The 23,195-nt window shown below is 39.4% G+C and overlaps 1 protein-coding gene and 1 pseudogene across 1 annotated transcript; one reads left to right on the top strand and one right to left on the bottom strand.

Moving 5' to 3' along the window:
• Positions 1-478: 478 nt before the first annotated feature.
• Positions 479-812, bottom strand: LOC126699726 (uncharacterized). The gene is given in 3 exon segments (XM_050397687.1): positions 479-482; positions 551-756; positions 759-812. Coding segments are annotated over 3 exon segments (264 nt in total).
• A 10,556-nt stretch (positions 813-11,368) lies between these two features.
• LOC126699725 (phospholipase SGR2-like) overlaps positions 11,369-23,195 on the top strand; it is a 111,643-nt pseudogene continuing 99,816 nt past the window's right edge.

Here is a 23,195-nt window from a genome sequence, read left to right as displayed (position 1 = left end):
CTCAAAACCCCTAAATTTTCACCATAACAAGCCCTAGATACCCAACATTGTAAAAAGCATGAACTCACTCAACAATTACATCCACCAAGACCAAAACCCATATGTATAACACATGAATATCATTTCCAAAGCTCTTAAATCACATGAAAATCATTATTAAAGCTTGGGTAAAATAACCTCAAATAAGAACATAATACTCATCAAAAGAGATTAAAACTTTTACCTCAATTAACTTATGTGAAGGTGTGATGTTCTTGAGGATTTTCTAGTTATTTTGCCGGAAAAATGGTAGAGGTGAGGATGAGGAATGTACCGGTGAGAGGGTGAGGGAGAGGAGTGTGTGTATGTGTGTTGTGTTGACTGAAAAAGAAAAAGAAAAGGAGAACAAGAGTTCCGGCCAAAGAGAGAAAAGAGGGAGTGGATTGTGTGATGGGTAGTGGGGTTAGGTGGGGGCACATTGGTCCACAAAAATTCTGACTTACCTTTTTTTTTAAAAAAAAAAAACTCACGGGATGTTACATTTATGGTTTCAAAGACACTGGCAATTAACGACGACAACCCAATTAAATTAGGACTCTTAAGCTGATTCAACTGTTTCTTACCTTGGAGAAATAAGTACACGATGTAGAGGAAATTTTTCCGATGTACTTGCTTGGAATTACAATGGAACTCAGCTGACCCAATTGATTCAATCTTATGTCGATCTTCAGCAGATTTGGAATGAGCTGCTCACAAGTCACAAAAACCCTCTATATAGACGTAAGTACTTGCTCTTGCAATCCAGAAAGCCTTGGACTACTAGAGGTTCCCATAGCATCTTCTCGTTAATTTTGAAATTAGATATGCTTTCTAAACAGTCAGAAAAGGAATTTATGAAGTTTCTTCACTCACACTGCAAAGCAATATAAAACACTATTTATTTGTAAAACTTAAACAAAATTAACCATAACTACATTTTGAGGAAACAAAAAGGCAAGCATGTTTGAAAGCAAAGAGAAAAGACATCAGTACTTCTTCCTTTGTAAAATGATTACAAGATAAAAAGAGTTGCATATGATAGAGGAGAAAAACTGCACAAAGAGGCTATTATATTTGAAAGTTCAAAAACGTGTACAAAACACCTTTGAACGTTTAGACCCCCAAAATACAACTTAACCAATACAAGCAATATGTCAAACAACTAGTGTGCGGAAACTTAACACATGCTATAATATGAAATTGGTTAAAAACTATCTAAGCCATAACAAAATAAAATCCACAGTAGATAATATAAAGGCAAAGATAGAGAGGAAGGAAGATGCAAACACAAAGACAACACGCGATGTGTTATCGAAGAGGAAACCGAAGTCCTCGGCGAAAAACCTCTCCGCCGCCCTCCAAGCGGTAATCAATCCACTAGAAAATACAGTTGGGATACAAGGACAGCAATAGACCCTCCAAGCCTAATCTACCCAGTGCACCTAAGCCCTTCAAGCTTCTTGCTCCAACGAGGTTGCGCCGAACCTTTTTCTTTTCTAGCTTCCCGGATTCCGCTACTAGACCGTAGCATCAACCAATGAAGATTGGCTCCTTCCTAACTGCTTCCCAGAAACCCAAACAACTGTCTCACAGTGATGATGATGATGGTGAGAACTAGGTTTGGTATAATGCCTCTCAAGGATTTGACAATGGAGAGGAAGAGAGTAAGGGAATTTGAAGAGACTCTAAGGTATAGATTGTGGGTGAAACAATCTTGTTTTTCTTTAGGGTTTCTCTCTCAAAATTCTCTCTGGAAGCTCTCCTTCAATCGTGGGTAAAAGGGGTATTTATACTGGAGTGGGAGAGGAATGTGAAACGTCAGGTTTTACAAAACAGGGGTGGCTCGCGGCTTGACCTCGCGGCTTGACTAAGTCGCGAGATCCAGTCGCGAGTTAACCGTATGGCCAGTTGTCTTGTTTTGTCCTGTAGTGCTCCAGCTAGCATGACTGTTCATCTTCCAGCATGCTTGGCACGTGTGCTGCTTCTGGCGGCTTGCAGCCGCGAGTCCACCCGCGAGTCCCAGCCGCGAGTCTCTGTTTTCTTGCACACTCTTGAGCAATCTTCACTCTATCTCACTCACTACCCTTACAACAAACCCACCTAAATACAGGGTTACTAAATGCTGAATTACAAGCAAATTTGGCACGGAATAAAGCCAATTAGATGGTTGAATAAATTCAACCTTACAATCTCCCCCTTTGGCTATTCCGTGACAAAACCCTAAAACAGACTCTAGACTTAACATTTGAGTTGGGAACAGTTGAACAAAACTCACTCACACCTAACTCTAGAAGCTGTGAAGCACTTGAAACATATGAACATAATACTCCTGAAACACAACAATACACCATGATCATTGTAAGCAGAAAATTATAAATGCATATGAAACAGGCAATATGTGATCAAGTAAAGATGGAGTTAATAAACAAACCATGGCTTGATCAACCAAGTGAACACCACAAGGTAGTGATCACAGTGCTCATTCACACTTGGAATGATCACAAGGACATACAAGTTAACAAGCACAAGGCAAGACACTTGTATGCTCAACACTCAACCAATGCATAACACACAAGGCATATGCATCTAGGAACAATCCTACAAGGGCACAAGAGTGACAGTACATAAACCAAAATGCAGAACATTTAGATTAAAGTACTGATTTCAACATAGCATAAAGGCTGCATTTAAGCAAGGTACATACCATAAAGCCTACAAACTATGCATAAAACATTAACCCTAAAAGCTTACAAAAGCACATGGGTACAAACACAAAAGCATTCTGAATAACATCATCAAAATATATTAAAGTTTAAACCAAGAGTATAAGTTATGAGTTAGGAACAGCTATACACCAAAACACAGTGTATCAAAACCATAAAAACACTAAAAGTACCCAACAAACATAAACCTAAAACCATAAGTTTAGAGGATAAGACTAAAAACAAAAGTATGACAAAAGTATGTGTGTACTCCCCCTATCACTATGCACACTTCCCTTTGAACTTTTCTCCCAACTTTTCTCCCCCTTACTGAATGCTCTCCCCCTTTTTGTCACGAATAGCTAAAGACTCTCGTCCAACTTTCGTTGAATCTCATCTAGCTGATTCTCCATAGTCTCGAGGCGCATTTGGACATGGTTGTTTGTGGAGTAGAGAAGTGCCACAAGCTCATCAACACGTTTCTGAATATGCTCAAGTACACTGCCGACTCTATCAGTATGAGGAGCAGTCTGTGCTTGCGGAATACTAGCCGGTGAAGCTTCATGAACAGCACGTGATGTAGATGTGGTATGTGCAGGTGTCTCTGAGTCAGGGGCAGATGGTGTAACCGGAGAGATGTGAGCACTTCTTGGTGATTTAGAGGAGTGACTTCTGCTAGCTTGAAGAGTTAACATGGAAATGGGACGTTGACGAGTCAACATTTTTCCATCTGCAGGAGGAATAATGCCTGCACGAAGAATGAGCTTCATGATGAGGCTACAAAATGGAATAATTCCTCGAGCTGCAGATCGACACGCGGTCTTCCTCAAGGTGTAGTATATGTGAGCACATATATCAATGGGGGCTCTGTAATAAGGTCACAAAGAAACAGAGCTCTCCCAAGATTGATGAATGTAGTGTTGGACAGTGGGTATAGATTGGTGAACATGATCAACTTCAGTGTGGTTAGCTCAGGTGCAAACTTTGCGGTGTTGATGGATGTTCCTGCACTGGATACTTCATGATCGTGTCCTAGGATTTGTAAAATTTCTCCAACTTTTGGATTTCGTTCATCATAAGGAGTTAAATTCACATTCTGAGGTCTGGTGATGCTGAGAAGATCTGCGATGGAGTCTGGGGTAACACTAAACTCTGTTCCTCTGACCCAGAAAATGAGTTGAGGTCCAAGATCAGTTGCATTGGAGAAGCATTCTTTGACCAGCTCATCCATTGGATCATCAAAGTTCCCGAACAAGTTTGCCCAATCTCGTTTCTCAAAGATTCGAGGGATGAAAGTGGTCCCTAAAGTATTGAACTCTACCACCCGTTCCACTATAGTGGTTGACTTGTCAAACACATTTGAGTAGGCGTGTGAGTTAAGCGGAAGTCTGAACCTATCCTCATTGGGATCTTGAGATGCCTGAGATGATAGACGAGTCCTTTTAGCAACTGGTGTTGCTGGTTCGTCAGCAACAATGTCTTTACCCCTAGAAGATCGACGAGACATCTGCAAGAGAACAGGCCCACAGCAAAGAACCAAACAACAATACCACACAAGATAATTGTCAACAAGATTCAGTGTAAACAAAATTTCAATATATAAACACAAACTGAGGATAGTGCAGACCCAACCAAACTTCCAACAATACAAAGAAGCACAAAATAACAGGTGCAGCAAATAGGTGATAGTGCACCAAGATATAGATAGACAGCACAACTGACAAAGCTGTCAATGAGACAGGTTATCATGACCATGAAATGCAAACAGATACAGCATTCGAACAATTAGAGCAGATAATATAAATCACTCCATCAGAGATATGAACAAGGGAAAATTTTTCAACATGAAGAAACCAATCAACCACACTAGAGCACATGGTTTAGAGACATAAAATATGTTATCATAAAAACTCAGTAACCAAAACCAAACACCAACATCAATACTTAAGCAAGTGAAATGAGTAAGTCAAATAGACACCAAACCCATTTAGGAAAAAATTTTCAGACTCAATAATAGGCAAAAATCAGAACAATGAAAAACACATTGTGACCGCTCAACATGAAAACAGGAGAGAACAATATCAAACGCGACACACCATACCCATTACACAAAGAGAGAAGTATTTCGAACAAACTAACAGTCCAAACGGTAACAAAAATATGCAGGAAAAAGAAAATGAGATTGAGACAGCAAAACCCATACCTTTTCTTGATGATTTGGATAAGAAATGAAGCACCAAAGAGGTTTGAATAATGGATTCACGAAGAGTTTGGAAAGAAAATAGTTTAGAGAGAAGATGAACAGTTCCAAAAGTTCGAGGGAAAACTGAAAAGAGGTTTAAAAACTGCTCCTGTTTCTGCAAAACACGCGATTTTCGCGACTTGATTAAGTCGCTACACAGTTGCCAGCTCAAGCCGCCAAAGCACTCAAGAACAAAAATTTGAAAATTTTTTCTAAGTGTTTTTTGCGACTGGAAGGTCTACCCGCGAGTGAGTCGCGAGCTGAGCCGCGAAAATCTCTGAGTGAACCTCGCGACTGGACCTTCCACTCGCGAACAAGTCGCCAAAAATGACTAGCGAAGATGCGACTGAGGCTCGCGACTTGACATACCCGCGACTGAGCCGCCAAAACAGAGCAAAACTGGATTTTTGAAATTTTCAGATTTTTTAACACAAAATACTTTCCAAAAACACCTAAAACACTCAAAAATCTTTTTGTGCTTGAATTAACAAAGATTGAGCATGTGAAAACACATTTCATCAAGTACAGTCACACAAATGAATATGGCATTTATTGAACATAAACTTGTGTGTTGTGTGTGGATATCAACAATGAGATAGTCCTTCGTCTAATGTGAAGTTTCAATGATCAATTCAACCAAGGCATACACAATTAGCACTAGATCATGTGACCCATCTCAATTATAGAAATATGTATATATGACCTCCCACACAACTTGATAACATAACTTGGAGCTTTTCATTTGTCTCCACTTTCAATCATAACATTTGATCTTTTTGATCTTTTAAGGCAATCACCTCTCATTGTGAGAGTGATATTTGACATTTCACCTTAATGAACAAGCCTTTGGCTTTTTGAATAAACATTCACTTTAATATAAGGTCGCTTACCCTTTTTCCTAGTCAAATACTAGAATGTGTGACAGGCTTTTGCAGCTCAATATCTCTTTTCATTTGGAGATTTACATTTGGTGAGCTCTTTTTAGCAAAACAAAAATAAAAAGTGGGAAGATATATAGACACAAGTCTATGCATGTCTCAAGATCAACATAACCATTCACTAATCATTCATGACAAGTTTGAAGATCTATTTACAACAATCACATAGATTTCAAGATTTTTCCACAGTGATATGAGTGCATGAAAACAAGCAATGCTCGAAAATGCACAAAGCCATTAGCACAAAGGTACAAGGCAAAACAAGTTTTGAGACAAAACTCAACAAAGTCAATCAAGCTTTTTGATTTTCTAATTTTTTATGTGATTTTTGGATTTTTGACACAAGAAACAAAAAGATTGATAAAACAAAATTAAAGATATTCACAAGATGACAAGCAAACAACCAACATCAAAAACAGCAAACAAACCAAACAAACATAGTCGCAAAGCATAGGAAGTATTAATGCATGGACATGTTGTAATGCTTATGCATGAGTACCCTTTTTCACCCACACGTCACTTGCGTTTGGGGTGATTTCCTTATAGGATTGGGTACGGGAGTTAGGGCTTTCAAACCTTCGTGAGAAGCTTTCCAAGTAGTTGGTGAATGCACCAATCATCTTCATCACGTTCATCATTCCGGGATCTCCATTTTGATCTCTAGATTGATCACCTGCCCAAATTCTCCTATCATTTCTGGGTCCTCCTGACCTCTGAGGAGTTGCACTGTTCTTTGCTCTCAGCTTTTGGCAATTTGGTCGAGTATGCCCTTGAAGTCCGCAATAATGGCACACATAAGTTCCTCTAGGACCTCTTTGTGGTCGTGGACGTGACTTGGCACGAGATTCAGACCTGCCCACAGACTGATTACGGGGATTCAGCATCCGTTGGTTCACCACATTCTTCTTCTCCTCCACCTCGAGCTTCTCACCAGTAGGGTCAGCTACAACTGGATCTTTGGCCTTTACAAACTTCACTTCTTTAGTGACATTTCCAGATGAACTACTTCCTCCGGTATATCCCAATCCGGATTTGTCTGAAAAGCTCTTTTGAGATGAGATAACATCATCTAGCTTCTTGGTGGTGACCCTCTCTATTTTAACATTCGCTTGCACAATCTCATTCTCAAGAAATCTCACTTTTGTGTAAGCTTCGGACAACTCACCATTCAGTGTCTCTATCTCACATTTGGCCTCCCTATATCGAATTAGGAGACTTTTGTAGTCCTCCTCAGCCTTCTTCATCTTTCTCACAGCAGCCTTGGCCACCCTTGTGTACTCACCCGACTTCTCCAAGAGTGAGTTATAATTCTCTTGAAGATTTGCTGTGCTTTCATCTTCTTCAGCTTCTGATTCTTCAACAATTCCTAGTGATTCATCATCACTATGTTCTCCAAGGTCTCGTACAAGCAGATTCAACTCATCCGAAGACTCAACATGAGCAATAGTCATAAAAGCTGAATAATTCCCCTCTCCATCACAGCTCTCTTCAGATTCTGAGTCAGACGAATCCGAGTCACTCAAGGTCGTGGCATACACTTTGCCTTTCGATTTCAAATAATTCGGACATTCCTTCTTAAAGTGTCCATACCCGTTACATTCAAAACAAGTGACACCTTGTGTGGGTTGGGATTCTTTTCCATCTTTCTTTTTGAAATCCCTCTTCTCCCTTCCAGAATTTTGGAATTTTCTTTTATCATCAAATTTGCCATTATTTTTGAATTTCAAGAACTTTATGAAATTTTTGACAAGGTAGGCTACATCTTTGTCAACCACATCTTCTCCCGATGAGTTTTGATCTTCCACCTTCTCATTAATGGTCTTTAGAGCAAGGGATTTACTCTTCCGTTGATTGGGCAGCGACATCTCATAAGTCTGCAGAGAACCAACCAGCTCCTGTACTTTGATGTCATCAAGATCTTTGCTCTCTTCAATTGCTGTCACTTTAGCACGAAAACTTTCCGGCAATGATCGAAGGATCTTCCTTACAATCTTTGAGTCCTCTGTTTTCTCCCCCAAGTTAAACTTACTGACAACCACCTCATTTAGCTTCCCATAGAAAGAGTCAAAAGACTCATCCTCACTCATTTTAAGCTCCTCAAACCGAGTGGTCAGCATTTGTAACTTGGTGTCTTTCACTTTCTTCGTGCCTTCATAAGTGGTTTCTAGAATCTCCCATGCTTCTTTGGCAATGGTAATGTGAGAAATCCTGTGAAATTCATCTGGAGACACACCACAGAAAATAGCATTGAGTGCTTTGCTGTTAGCATTAGATGCAGCAAGTGCTGCCTTATCCCATGTGGATTTTGCTGCCTCAGGTTTGGTCCAACCAATCTCAACAGCATCCCAAACGGATTCATCAATAGAACACAGAAAAGCTCTCATACGAACCTTCCAAAAAGCATAATTACTACCATCAAAATATGGAGGTGCATTTAGGGATTGAGACCTATCCATCTCAAAAGGGAGTCAAGGATCACACAATGGTAATGAAACCAATAGCAGTGTACCCGCTCTGATACCAATTGAAAGTTCAAAAACGTGTACAAAACACCTTTGAACGTTTAGACCCCCAAAATACAACTTAACCAATACAAGCAATATGTCAAACAACTAGTGTGCGGAAACTTAACACATGCTATAATATGAAATTGGTTAAAAACTATCTAAGCCATAACAAAATAAAATCCACAGCAGATAATATAAAGGCAAAGATAGAGAGGAAGGAAGATGCAAACACAAAGACAACACGCGATGTGTTATCGAAGAGGAAACCGAAGTCCTCGGCGAAAAACCTCTCCGCCGCCCTCCAAGCGGTAATCAATCCACTAGAAAATACAGTTGGGATACAAGGACAGCAATAGACCCTCCAAGCCTAATCTACCCAGTGCACCTAAGCCCTCCAAGCTTCTTGCTCCAACGAGGTTGCGCCGAACCTTTTTCTTTTCTAGCTTCCCGGATTCCGCTACTAGACCGTAGCATCAACCAATGAAGATTGGCTCCTTCCTAACTGCTTCCCAGAAACCCAAACAACTGTCTCACAGTGATGATGATGGTGAGAACCAGGTTTGGTATAATGCCTCTCAAGGATTTGACAATGGAGAGGAAGAGAGTAAGGGAATTTGAAGAGACTCTAAGGTATAGATTGTGGGTGAAACAATCTTGTTTTTCTTTAGGGTTTCTCTCTCAAAATTCTCTCTGGAAGCTCTCCTTCAATTGTGGGTAAAAGGGGTATTTATACTGGAGTGGGAGAGGAATGTGAAACGTCAGGTTTTACAAAACAGGGGTGGCTCGCGGCTTGACCTCGCGGCTTGACTAAGTTGCGAGATCCAGTCGCGAGTTAACCGTATGGCCAGTTGTCCTGTTTTGTCCTGTAGTGCTCCAGCTAGCATAACTGTTCATCTTCCAGCATGCTTGGCACGTGTGCTGCTTCTGGCGGCTTGCAGCCGCGAGTCCACCAGCGAGTCCCAGCCGCGAGTCTCTGTTTTCTTGCACACTCTTGAGCAATCTTCACTCTATCTCACTCACTACCCTTACAACAAACCCACCTAAATACAGGGTTACTAAATGCTAAATTACAAGCAAATTTGGCACGGAATAAAGCCAATTAGATGGTTGAATAAATTCAACCTTACAATATTAGTATATATATGTCCAACAGTGAATGACAAAAGAGCAACTTACGAGTTATGACTAAGATTATTATGTTCACAAATTCAAATAGATATTGTTAACTTAGGTAACGCAAATTATCAAGTTGCATTTCTAATCACAAAAAAGAAGACAGACAAAAATGTTCAACATGTAGTACTTTTTTTTGCTAACCCTCAACACTTTGTACTTGGATATTATGACTTTGAGCACTAATTTCTCTTCATGTGACAACCTAAGAAATAAGGAATGCGGTAAAAATATAGTTTAAAGCAAGAGATTTGATTCCCAAGAGAAGAATTGGAAAAAAATTACTACTAGGAACCTCATTTAAGAATTTTTATGCAAGTCAAAGATTTTTAACTAAGACTCAAGAACCATAGGTTAATAGCCAAAGGTGCTCAATAAAGTACAACTAACTAAACTATGATAATATTTTCCAAAAATAAATAAACCTTAATCACATTGCTTGCATGTATAAATAAACCTTAATCACACCTCATTTACAAAGGAATTGCAAATTAAAGAGCATAGGGTGTAAAACAAAAACTGAAAACGCTTTTCCTAACTTGATACAACCACATTTTCAAGCATGGGTACAGAAATGGATGGGAATCGTGCATCTTCTGGATGGTAGTTCGTGCATCTCTTGGGTTCTAAGGTTAAGAGACAATGCAAAAAGAAAGTACAACCTAAGAGTGTCTTCCCAAAAACAAGGCACTTGTCCCCCCTCCCGTACATGATCTCCTCAAAACAACAATGCCTCGGCATAAATGCAAGGGGAACACCTGTGAGGAAAATACGAGGGGACAACATTTATAAAGTCAAGAAAATTATTTCTGAACCTAAATGTTGCGTCTCATATGGATAACATAATAGTATGTAAAAGGGCATCAAGGAAAAGACACTGGCAGCTTGTGTCAAGCTAAATTGCAAGTACAGAAGACATCCTATCTTAAATTAGACAATAAACCTACCACCATAGTGTTGGAGACTAAGGGTCCGTTTGGATTGAGCTTATTGTTGCTGAAACTAAAAACTGAAAATTGAAAACTGAAAACACTGTAGCAAAATAATTTTTAAATGTGTAAATAGTATTGGTGGACTCATTTTTAATATTTTTTAATACGTGAACAGTGTGTGAACAGTGAATTTACTGTTCATAACAGAAAAAAAAAAAAGAAAACGTGAACTGATCAAATGCAGACGCACAAAACGCCCAGCCCAAACGCCCTCTAACAATGTGAGCACCGAGAATTCAAACATCCTAGTATCAATGTCATAAAAAAAATAATTAAAAAAAAAGAAAAAGAAAAAAAAGAAGCAAATATTAATCAAAGTTTCTCACGAGGACTAGTTCTCATATTATACAAGAAGCAAACACTTAAAAGTTTGGAACACAAATATCTATATATAAACAAATTGCGGGCTAACATGTGGCTTATAAAAACAGACCAATACATGTTCCAAACCACAAATAAGACATCATATCCAAACCAAATCTAAGAAACTTCTGTACATACAATTGAAAATCATATGCAAGCTTAGGATAATCAACACGCATGAAAGATACATAATGAAAAATCCAGCAAAATTCGTGGGGTTACATAAGTCACCATCTTGTATCTAATCACACAATATCCACAGAGGGCTTTCTTCAAACATACGGGGGGCTTGACATACCCACATACAGAACACACCTACAAACACACTAGCATACATGCATACACACTAAATACATATATAAACACAGCATTATGAGTCAGACCCAGAAACTAATTTGATATATTTCGGGGAAATTGATGTGCTTAAGCCAAGATGGTAGCTAAAACAAAGTACAAGTCTACAAGCAATCAAGCAGTAGAAAGCATTAGTGAGCCAGATTCTACCACAGGTAAGAAAAAAAAAATTGATATGGTAAAGTAAAATTAATCGTTAAAAAAGATTACTTATTTATCATGTCAGAAAACATTAGTTCCAAAAACATAAGCCATTTCAAAGTGAATTAATAATATAAATCAAGCATGTTACAGGCATATATAAAATTATTAGTGAAATAGCTTAAGTGATGCAATTTTTTTGTTTTTTAAAGATGATAGATAAAATGAGTGCAATGACCACGCATTGACGATTAAAAGAAGGAAAACAGATAATTAAAAAGCTGCCTTCATGAAGCATTCCGAATTACAATCTTATGTAGATCTTTGGCGTGTGTGTGTGTCTGTGTTGTTTAACACAAATTCACTAGTCATGCTTAGGAAAAAAAGGAGAGAAATAATGATAGTGCTTCCAAATTCATGAGAAGATTGATATTTCTCCCTGTAAACTCTGCTAAATTATGATCAAACAACTGCATTGCTTGCTTAATAGCCTTAACACTTCTTTATATATTATTTTCATTTCATTCCTTCTTTAATATACTTCATGAGCATTAGCACATCAAGGTCAAGTATACATCTTGACGACAATCTGGTGCTCTTGTTTCTACAGAGCTAGCTGCCTCGGTCCCTCGCACTGAGATAGTGGGCAAGAGCGATTATTTTCGTTTTGGGATGAGGGATTCTCTTGCGATAGAAGCATCTTTCTTGCAGGTAATCTTTTTAGACTTTTTAGTTAGTTTAATAATAAGCTTTTCCCTTCATGTTCATCTTGGATTGCCGGATATCCTTCAGAAACTACAGACATAGGAAAAAAATGCTGATAGTTCCTGTTGCTAGTGATTGGTTTGAGCCGGATGATTGTTATTTGTTGAGTTGGCGGCTAATCTAAATGATTTTCTCTATTAACTGAATCACTTGTTGAATATACATTTACAGCAAGAAGAAGACTTGCTCTCTAGTTGGTGGAAAGAATATGCAGAATGTAGTGAAGGTCCAAGATGACGACCCAGCTTTAGTAGGGTGGATAAGCAACAAAGTGGATCTTCTTTGGAGGGTGCTCGATCAGCCCAACTATATGAAGTTGAATAATAGAGAGTTGGTGTCCTTGTAAAGGGAGGACTCTATGAGGTATCTTTAAAAACAATTGTTTCTGCTTTAAGATATTCTATCTTTCGATATATATATATATATATATATATCAATAGTTTTCAGTGAGCAATCTATCTTAATATTTTTCTTTTTCTGGTGACTTCTTCGATATATATATATATATATATTAATAGTTTTCAGTAAGCAATCTATCTTAATAGTTTTCTTTTTCTGGTGACTTCTTTGAAAATTCCATTTTGAAATGAGACAACTACTAAATTTGATGCATATATTTGTTCTTTGATCAATGTAGATGAGAACTTAATAGAATGACTGAAAAAGAAGAAAAGATTGTCCGAGTCTTTAATTTCTTAGCCCTCAGTGAAGAAAATTGAAGACCTACAGAAGGGATCCTATAGAAAATCAGGAAAAACCAATTCAGATCTAAAGCTTTGTTAACATTTGAGAAACCATGTTGCTCTTGGTGAAATGGCAAAAATGGAAAGGGAATGAAAATCATGCAGAAGATTGTTTTACCTTATGATATGTCAGTGTGCCTTTTTAGATGACAAAGGCTTTGTTTACTTAACCTGTATCTTATTTGGTGATAGTTGTCACTTTTATGCTCAATTGAACTTTTATCTATGAAAGTTCAAAAACGTGTACAAAAACACTTTTGAACGTTTAGACCCCCAAAAACCAACTTAACCAACACAAGCAATATGTCAAACAACTAGTGTGCGGAAACTTAACATATGCTATAATATGAAATTGGTTAAACAACTATCTAAGCCATAACAAAATAAAATCACAGCAGATAATGTAAAGGCAGAGATAGAGAGGAAGGAAGATGCAAACACAAAGAGATAACACCCGATGTGTTATCGAAGAGGAAACCGAAGACCTCGGCGAAAAACCTCTCCGCCGCCCTCCAAGCGGTAATCAATCCACTAGAAAATACAGTTGGGATACAAGGACAGCAATAGACCCTCCAAGCCTAATCTACCCAGTGCACCTAAGCCCTCCAAGCTTCTTGCTCCAACGAGGTTGCGCCGAACCTTTTTCTTTTCTAGCTTCCCGGATTCCGCTACTACACCGTAGCATCAACCAATGAATATTGGCTCCTTCCTAACTGCTTCCCAGAACTCCAAACGACGGTCTCACAGAGATGATAATGGTGAGAACCAGGTTTGGTATAATGCCTCTCAAGGTTTTGACAATGGAGAGGAAGAGAGTGAGGAATTTGATGAGACTCTAAGGTATAGATTGTGTGTGAAACAATCTTGTTTTTCTTTAGGGTTTCTCTCTCAAAATTCTCTCTGGAAGCTCTCTTTCAATCGTGGGTTAAAGGGGTATTTATACTGGAGTGGAGAGGAATGTGAAATGTCAGGTTTTTCCAAAACAGGGGTGGCTCGCGGCTTGACCTCGCGGCTTGACCAAGTCGCGAGATCCAGTCGCGAGTTAACCGTATGGCCAGTTGTCCTGTTTTGTCCTGTAGTGCTCCAGCTAGCATGACTGTTCATCTTCCAGCATGCTTGGCACGTGTGCAGCTTCTGGCGGCTTGCAGCCGCGAGTCCACCCGCGAGTCCCAGCCGCGACACTCTGTTTTCTTGCACACTCTTGAGCAAACTTCACTCTATCTCACTCACTACCCTTACAACAAACCCACCTAAATACAGGGTTACTAAATGCTGAATTACAAGCAAATTTGGCACGGAATAAAGCTAATTAGATGGTTGAATAAATTCAACCTTACAATCTCCCCCTTTGGTTATTCCGTGACAAAACCCTAAAACAGACTCTAGACTTAACATGTGAGTTGGGAACAGTTGAACAAAACTCACTCACACCTAACTCTAGAAGCTGTGAAGCACTTGAATCATATGAACATAATACTCCTGAAACACAACAATACACCATGATCATTGTAAGCAGAAAATTATAAATGCATATGAAACAGGCAATATGAGATCAAGCAAAGATGGAGTTAATAAACAAACCATGGCTTGATCAACCAAGTGAACACCACAAGGTAGTGATCACAGTGCTCATTCACACTTGGAATGAACACAAGGACATACAAGTTAACAAGCACAAGGTAAGACACTTGTATGCTCAACACTCAACCAATGCATAGCACACAAGGCATATGCATCTAGGAACAATCCTACAAGGGCACAAGAGAGACAGTACATAAACCAAAATGCATAACATTTAGATTAAAGTACTGATTTCAAACATAGCATAAAGGCTGCACTTAAGCAAGGTACATACCATAAAGCCTACAAACTATGCATAAACCATAAACCCTAAAAGCTTACAAAAGCATATGGGTACAAACCACAGAAAATCCTGAATAACAGTTTTACAAAACACAATATATCAACTTAAGGAGAAAAATGAAACTGAAAAAAAATAAAGACATTCCCCCTTAGATAAAGACGCTCCCCCTTAGGGTAATATCCTCCCCTCTGATTATGCCTATCACTCCCCCTTTTTGTCATGGAATAGGCTAGTCATCCTCTTCTAGCTTTCTCTGAATTTGATCCAATTGAGTTTGAAGAGAAGTAAACTTCATATCCCATCGGGTGCTTTGATGGTGTAGAGAAGCAGTGAGTCCAGACATCTTTGTATTCAACTCGTGGACAGAGGAGACAATGCGATCAAGTTTCTCATCGAGGGAGAGATTGCTGAACTGAGAGTCACTGTGAGATGCAGAAGTTTCTGGTTTGGCTCTCTTCCGACTATGTCCAACACTTGCATTGTATGTACGCATGTTGATTGGACTCGGTTTGGGGAGAGGAGACTCATCAGCCGTTGGATAAATTCCCTTGAGCTTCAAGATCCGTGAAATGAGACTGCAGAAAGGAATGCATATCCGAGACTCACTTCGAAGAACCGTTTTGCGCAGAACATGAAAGATATGAGCACAAATGTCGATTTTCTTCATCAGAGATTAGATCATGAAGAAACAAAGCACGTCCAAGGTTCATATACCCAGTACTTGATAAAGGGTACAAATTGTGAAACATCACAATTGTAAGCACTCTCAGTTTTGGAGAAAGGGAGGAAACACTGATGGATTTGCCATTGGGTGAGAACTCCAAGTCTGGACCAAGACTTTGTTTGAGAAGCTCCTCATCAGGACATAGATCATCATAGACCGGTGAATGTCGAAAAATGGGTCTGTTGATGTGAAGAATTTCTGCCAGGTATGTAGGAGAGACAGAAAAGCTCCTTTGCCGAACCCAGCACTTAAGTTCATCTCCTTCCACAATAGCGTTAGCATAAAATTCTTTAACCAACTCTTCATACACGATATCCGGATCAGAGAGAAGGTAATTCCAATCCTTGTGTGCAAACCATATCGGAATGTCCGTGTTATGAAGTGAGGGCAGATCCACAGCTCTCTCTAGTAATGGTGTGGCATGAAGAAAAAAATTATCATATGACTGATAGGCTGCATATGATCTGAACTTATTGGGATCGAATCGCTGTGATGAAGAGCGAGTCACTTTCGGAAGAGGTGTGTCTTCATCAACATCAATTACGGGTTCCTTCCCTTTGGAAGAACCTCCTTTCACAGCAGCCTTTTTGAATGGAGACATGACCAGTCTGCATTATAAACAAAGGAAATGACAGAACACAATCCAACAGACTATATCAGCAGTGGGTTAGTGAAAATTTATGGACAATGAAGAAACCCTAACAGCTGAATGAGAATGGTCAGAAAATATCAATGAGGGACACCAAAGGCCCAAATTTGAACTACACAGTATAGAGAGATCAAATACAACCACATAATTAGCTGAAAAGGGACCAAAATCAATTATCACATCAACAAGATACCACACAGGATCAAAGTGAAACATGATAGCAACTGCAGATCAGACAAAAATTAGCTAACCCTAGCTAAGCACAGGATGAAGAACACAACCAGCAAAATCAACTAGCTCAAAACCAGAAGCACAAGCTACCATAAGCACAGAAAGGACAACGAGAAACAGTTGAGCTAAAAACCCATCACAAAACTACACTCAAAAGTGAATAATCCAGAGGGAAAACCATGACAGCAGGAAAATTAGAGTGCAAGACAGAAAACCATACCTGTTAGTCGACGATTTTTAGCTGAGAAGAAGCAAACAATGGAGATCGACAATGGAGGCACGGTGTGAAAGGGAAAGTGCAGAAGAAAAAGACAATGAACAGTCACAAAAAGATCGAGGGAAAACAAAAAATTTTAAAAACTGCCCCTGTATGTCCAAAACACGCGATTTTCGCGACTGAAACAAGTCGCCAAACAGTCGCCAGATCAAGCCGCCAAATTACTCAAAAACAAAAATTTGAAAAATTTGTCTAAGTGTTTTTCGCGACTGGAGGGTCTACCCGCGAGGGAGTCGCGAGCGGAGCCGCGAAAATCTCTGAGTGAACCTCGCGACTGGACCTTCCACTCGCGAACAAGTCGCCAAAAATGACCAGCGAGGATGCGACTGAGGCTCGCGACTTGACATACCCGCGACTGAGCCGCCAAAACAGGGCAAAACAGAATTTTTGAAATTTTCAGAATTTTCAAATAAAATACTTTCCAAAAACACCTAAAACACACAAAAATCTTTTTTTGTGCTTGAATTAACAAAGATTGAGCATGTGAAAACACATTTTATCAAGTACAATCACACAAATGAATATGGCATTCATTGAACATAAACTTGTGTGTTGTGTGTGGATATCAACAATGAGATAGTCCTTTGTCTAATGTGAAGCTTCAATGATCAATTCAACCAAGGCATACACAATTAGCACTAGATCATGTGACCCATCTCAATTATAGAAATATGTATATATGACCTCCCACACAATTTGATAAACATAACTTGGAGCTTTTCATTTGACTCCACTTTCAACCATAACATTTGATCTTTTTGATCTTTTGAAGCAATCATCTCTCATTGTGAGAGGGATAGATAACATTTCTCTTTGAAGAACAGGCCTTTGGCCTTTTTGAATGAACATTCACATTTAATATAAGGTCGCTTACCCTTTTTCCTAGTCAAATACTAGAATGTGCGACAGGCTTTTGCAGCTCAATATCTCTTTTCATTTGGAGATGTACATTTGGTGAGCTCTTTTTAGCAAAACAAAAATAAAAAGTGGGAAGATATATAGACACAAGTCTATGCATGTCTCAAGATCAACATAACCATTCACTAATCATTCATGACAAGTTTGAAGATCTATTTACAACAATCACATAGATTTCAAGATTTTTCCCACAGTGATAAAAGTGCATGAAAACAAGCAATGCTCGAAAATGCACAAAGCCATTAGCACAAAGGTACAAGGCAAAACAAGTTTTGAGACAAAACTCAACAACGTCAATCAAGCTTTTTGATTTTCTAATTTTTTATGTGATTTTGGATTTTTGACACAAGAAGCAAAAATGATTGAACAAACATAAAAAGAAACAACAGTATTCACAAATGGACAAACAAACTAGAAACATGATGCACAAAAAGACTAATCAAAAGGTGTGTGCCCCAACACAGACAGATTTAGCTTATTATAAATATGTGAAGCACAAAACACACAAGAGAGTCAAGGAATTGTACCAACACCAATGGTCTTACGGAGTGATGCAAACCGTGGACCATCGAGAGGCTTGGTGAAGATATCCGCCTTTTGATTGTCGGTGTGTATGAACTCAAGACACACAACTCTTTCCTCTACCAAATCCCGAATGAAATGGTAACGTATCTCTATGTGTTTGGATTTTGAATGCTGAACAGGATTCTTGGAAAGATTGATGGCACTGGTGTTGTCACAGAAGACACACATCGTTTCTTGAGGAATTCCATAGTCATGAAGTAATTTCTTCATCCAAAGAAGCTGAGTGCAGCAACTTCCAGCAGCGATGTATTCTGCTTCTGCAGTAGATAGAGACACTGAATTCTGCTTCTTGCTCATCCACGAAACAAGATTGTTACCAAGATAAAAACAGCCGCCTGAAGTGCTTTTCCGATCGTCTACACTGCCAGCCCAGTCAGCATCTGAATACCCAGCAAGACACGCATTTGAGTCTTTTAAATACCACAGACCATAGTTTGCAGTACCGTTCACATATCGAATGATTCGCTTAGCAGCAGTCAGATGAAATTCCTTCGGATTAGCTTGGTACCTGGCACAAACGCCCACACTGAAAGCAATGTCCGGTCTACTTGCTGTAAGGTAGAGCAAACTTCCTATGATGCTCCTATACAATGTAGGACTTACTTCAACTCCTGATGAATCCACATTCAGTTTAGTGGAAGAGCTCATGGGAGTGGAGGCATGTTTTTTGGAGTCTAGGCCAAACTTCTTGACAATGTTTCTGGCATACTTCTCTTGAGATACAAATATACCCTCCTTCTGTTGTTTGACTTGAAGACCCAAGAAGAATGTGAGCTCCCCCACCATGCTCATCTCAAACTCCTTCTTCATCTCCTCAGAAAAATCAGTAGCACGATCTTCGATAGTTGCCCCAAACACTATGTCATCAACATAGACTTGTGCCACAAGGAGATAATCTTCATCATTTTTGACAAACAGAGTTCGATCGGCGTACCCTCTCTTGAAACCTCTATCTAGAAGATAATGTGTAAGACGATCGTACCAGGCTCTAGGCGCTTGTTTCAAACCATAAAGTGCTTTCTTCAATCTTAATACATGGTCTGGAAAATGAGGATCCTCAAATCCTTTTGGTTGCTCAACAAAAACTTCTTCATTTAGATATCCATTCAGAAAAGCGCACTTAACATCCATTTGATAAAGTTTGAAATTCAACGTGCACGCAATGGACATGAGGATTCGAATGGATTCGAGTCTTGCCACCGGAGCAAATGATTCATCAAAATCCACCCCTTCTACTTGTGTGTATCCTTGAGCCACCAACCGAGACTTGTTTCGAATTATCTCTCCATCTTCATCAGTTTTGTTTTTAAAAATCCACTTTGTGCCTATAACATGAACGTTCTCAGGCCGTGGAGCAAGTTCCCACACGTCATTCCTCACAAACTGATTCAGCTCTTCATGCATTGACTCAACCCAATTCTCATCTTGAAGAGCCTCTTCAACCCTTTTTGGTTCAAACTGTGCAAGATAACGGTGATATGTTACATGATTGGCTAGTAGAATATTTCCTTTCCTGAGGCGAAGACCGTCATCAAGTGATCCTATGATATTACTTTCCGGATGATTCTTGATAACTCTTGAAGATGGCCTTTTTGAAGTGGAAACTTCATCACTACGAGAGATAGGAGGATGAACTTCTGGAGGAGTAAGAGGACTTGAAGTTCTAGTCATCGATCTCGTTTCCATTCTTGGAGTCGATTCTACTTCTGGTATAGGTTCTTCACCTTCTATATCCAAAGCTTCTACCTCAACATCAGGCTCTTCGGTGCTCGACCCTTCTACATCATCAATCATTTCCACCTTAGGTAAGGCATCATCAATCTTGACATTTATGGATTCCATCACAGCCTTTGTTCTCTTGTTAAACACTCTATACGCTCGACTTGTAGTAGAGTAGCCAAGAAAAATACCCTCATCACTTCTTGCATCAAACTTCCCAAGATTCTCTCGATCATTTAAGATATAACATTTGCTTCCAAATACCTGGAAATACTTCACTTTAGGCTTCTTCCCATTCCATATCTCATATGCAGTCTTCTTTGTACCAACTCGAAAGAAAATCCTATTGCCAATGTGACACGAGGTGTTGACAGCTTCTCCCCAAAATTTTTGAGGTATTTGCTTGTTAAGCAACATGACTCTTGCCATCTCCTGAATCACACGATTTTTTCTCTCTACCACTCCATTTTGTTGTGGAGTTTTGGGAGTTGAAAACTCTCTTTTAATACCATTCTTCTCACAGAAGGACTCGAATCTTGCATTCTCAAATTCTCTCCCATGATCACTTCTAACTTTGGCTATCGGAATCCCCTTTTCATTTTGTAGTTTCTTGCACAGAATCTCCAACCTCTCACAAGCTTCTGATTTTTCTCTAAGGAATTCAACCCAAGTGTATCTTGAGTAGTCGTCCACAATGACCATAATGTATCTTTTTCCCCCTAGGCTTTCAGTTCTGGTGGGCCCCATCAGATCAACATGAAGTAACTCCAAACATCGAGAGGTGGCTATCACATTTACCTTGTGATGACTTGCCTTAGTTTGCTTCCCCATTTGACATGCACCACAAATGGTCTTCTTTACTTTTCCAAACTTAGGAAGTCCCTCGACTGTTTCAAGTTTGGAGACTTTTGCTACTTGTTTGAAGTTGGCATGCCCAAATCTGTGATGCCACAGCTCCAACATATCCACTCGAGCACTTCTACACGATATTGGTGCCGTGGGAACTATTCCATAACAATTATCCGTAGTCCGATTTCCTTCCAAAACCTGAATCCCCTCTTCATTGATGATCAAACATCCTTTCTTGGAGAATTGTACCAGGAAATCGTCATCACAAATTTGAGTGATGCTAAGCAAATTCGCCTTCAGCCCTTTTATGAACAGCACATCTTTCAACAGAGGCAAACCGGGTATCTCAATGGTTCCTTTGCCTAGGACTTGAGCATGGCTTCCATCCCCAAAGGTCACATAGTCACCTACCTTTTCTTTGAGTGACTTAAACAGTGACTTATCCCCTGTCATATGGCGAGAACACCCACTGTCAAGATACCACAAACATGCATTAAACACCTTTAATGAGGTATGCACAAATAGGTTCACATGTGACAGACATTCTTGACCTTCAAACACAAACTCATCATCAGGTTTCATGCTACTTTTAGATTGATTTTTCATTTTCAGATTCTCAATCATCTCACACAACATTCTATTCTTTCTTTTATATTTCTTAATCAATGATTTTGATTCAGATATGCTACTGTGTAAGACAAGATTCTGATTCTCAAGATATTCCAGCATGTGAACAAAAACTCTAGCATGTTTCTTAATTTTTAATAACTCTACAAGATCATCATTAAGACATCTTTCAGACATATGCATAGAGACATTTTCACAAACACTTGAGCTACAATTCAGCATGGTATAAACGAAAACAACAACCACAACACAGGGGTCTAGGATCACACTAAGGTAATAAAACCAACAGCAGTGTACCTGCTCTGATACCAATTGAAAGTTCAAAAATGTGTACAAAAACACTTTTGAATGTTTAGACCCCCAAAAACCAACTTAACCAACACAAGCAATATGTCAAACAACTAGTGTGCGGAAACTTAACATATGCTATAATATGAAATTGGTTAAACAACTATCTAAGCCATAACAAAATAAAACCACAGCAGATAATGTAAAGGCAGAGATAGAGAGGAAGGAAGATGCAAACACAAAGAGATAACACCCGATGTGTTATCGAAGAGGAAACCGAAGACCTCGGCGAAAAACCTCTCCGCCGCCCTCCAAGCGGTAATCAATCCACTAGAAAATACAGTTGGGATACAAGGACAGCAATAGACCCTCCAAGCCTAATCTACCCAGTGCACCTAAGCCCTCCAAGCTTCTTGCTCCAACGAGGTTGCGCCGAACCTTTTTCTTTTCTAGCTTCCCGGATTCCGCTACTACACCGTAGCATCAACCAATGAATATTGGCTCCTTCCTAACTGCTTCCCAGAACTCCAAACGACTGTCTCACAGAGATGATAATGGTGAGAACCAGGTTTGGTATAATGCCTCTCAAGGTTTTGACAATGGAGAGGAAGAGAGTGAGGAATTTGATGAGACTCTAAGGTATAGATTGTGTGTGAAACAATCTTGTTTTTCTTTAGGGTTTCTCTCTCAAAATTCTCTCTGGAAACTCTCTTTCAATCGTGGGTTAAAGGGGTATTTATACTGGAGTGGAGAGGAATGTGAAACGTCAGGTTTTTCCAAAACAGGGGTGGCTCGCGGCTTGACCTCGCGGCTTGACCAAGTCGCGAGATCCAGTCGCGAGTTAACCGTATGGCCAGTTGTCCTGTTTTGTCCTGTAGTGCTCCAGCTAGCATGACTGTTCATCTTCCAGCATGCTTGGCACGTGTGCAGCTTCTGGCGGCTTGCAGCCGCGAGTCCACCCGCGAGTCCCAGCCGCGACACTCTGTTTTCTTGCACACTCTTGAGCAAACTTCACTCTATCTCACTCACTACCCTTACAACAAACCCACCTAAATACAGGGTTACTAAATGCTGAATTACAAGCAAATTTGGCACGGAATAAAGCCAATTAGATGGTTGAATAAATTCAACCTTACAATCTATAATTCAAGCCCTCATAAATCTCTGCAGAGGTGGAGACTCATAAATCTCACAAGTCAGCACAAAAAAATTGTTTTGGGCTCATGCTTAGAGGAAGGTGGTAGACTGAAGTGACCAAGGCCATCTTTTGTAACCCTGTTTTGAGTACAGAGTGTCCTTTTTAATTCATAATTGAAATCAAATTTGGGTTTGTGTAATTATGTCATTAGCAATCATCGAAGGGGTATATAGTGGAGATCTATTAGATGCCAATGAGAAGAGAGGACTGATATATGGCGGAACCGCTGTACCTTCCTTGAATCAGGACAGCTAGGTAAAGCTTTTTAAAGCCGAAGCTTTTTAGGTATAGTTGTAAATTTACGCAGCTCTCACATTCACCACTTTGA

The sequence above is a fragment of the Quercus robur genome, chromosome 9 (genome assembly GCF_932294415.1).
Source record: "Quercus robur chromosome 9, dhQueRobu3.1, whole genome shotgun sequence".
In the NCBI taxonomy this organism is placed as follows: domain Eukaryota; kingdom Viridiplantae; phylum Streptophyta; class Magnoliopsida; order Fagales; family Fagaceae; genus Quercus; species Quercus robur.
Note: the sequence above shows the minus strand (reverse complement) of the source record. Positions and strands in the feature narration are given on the sequence as shown.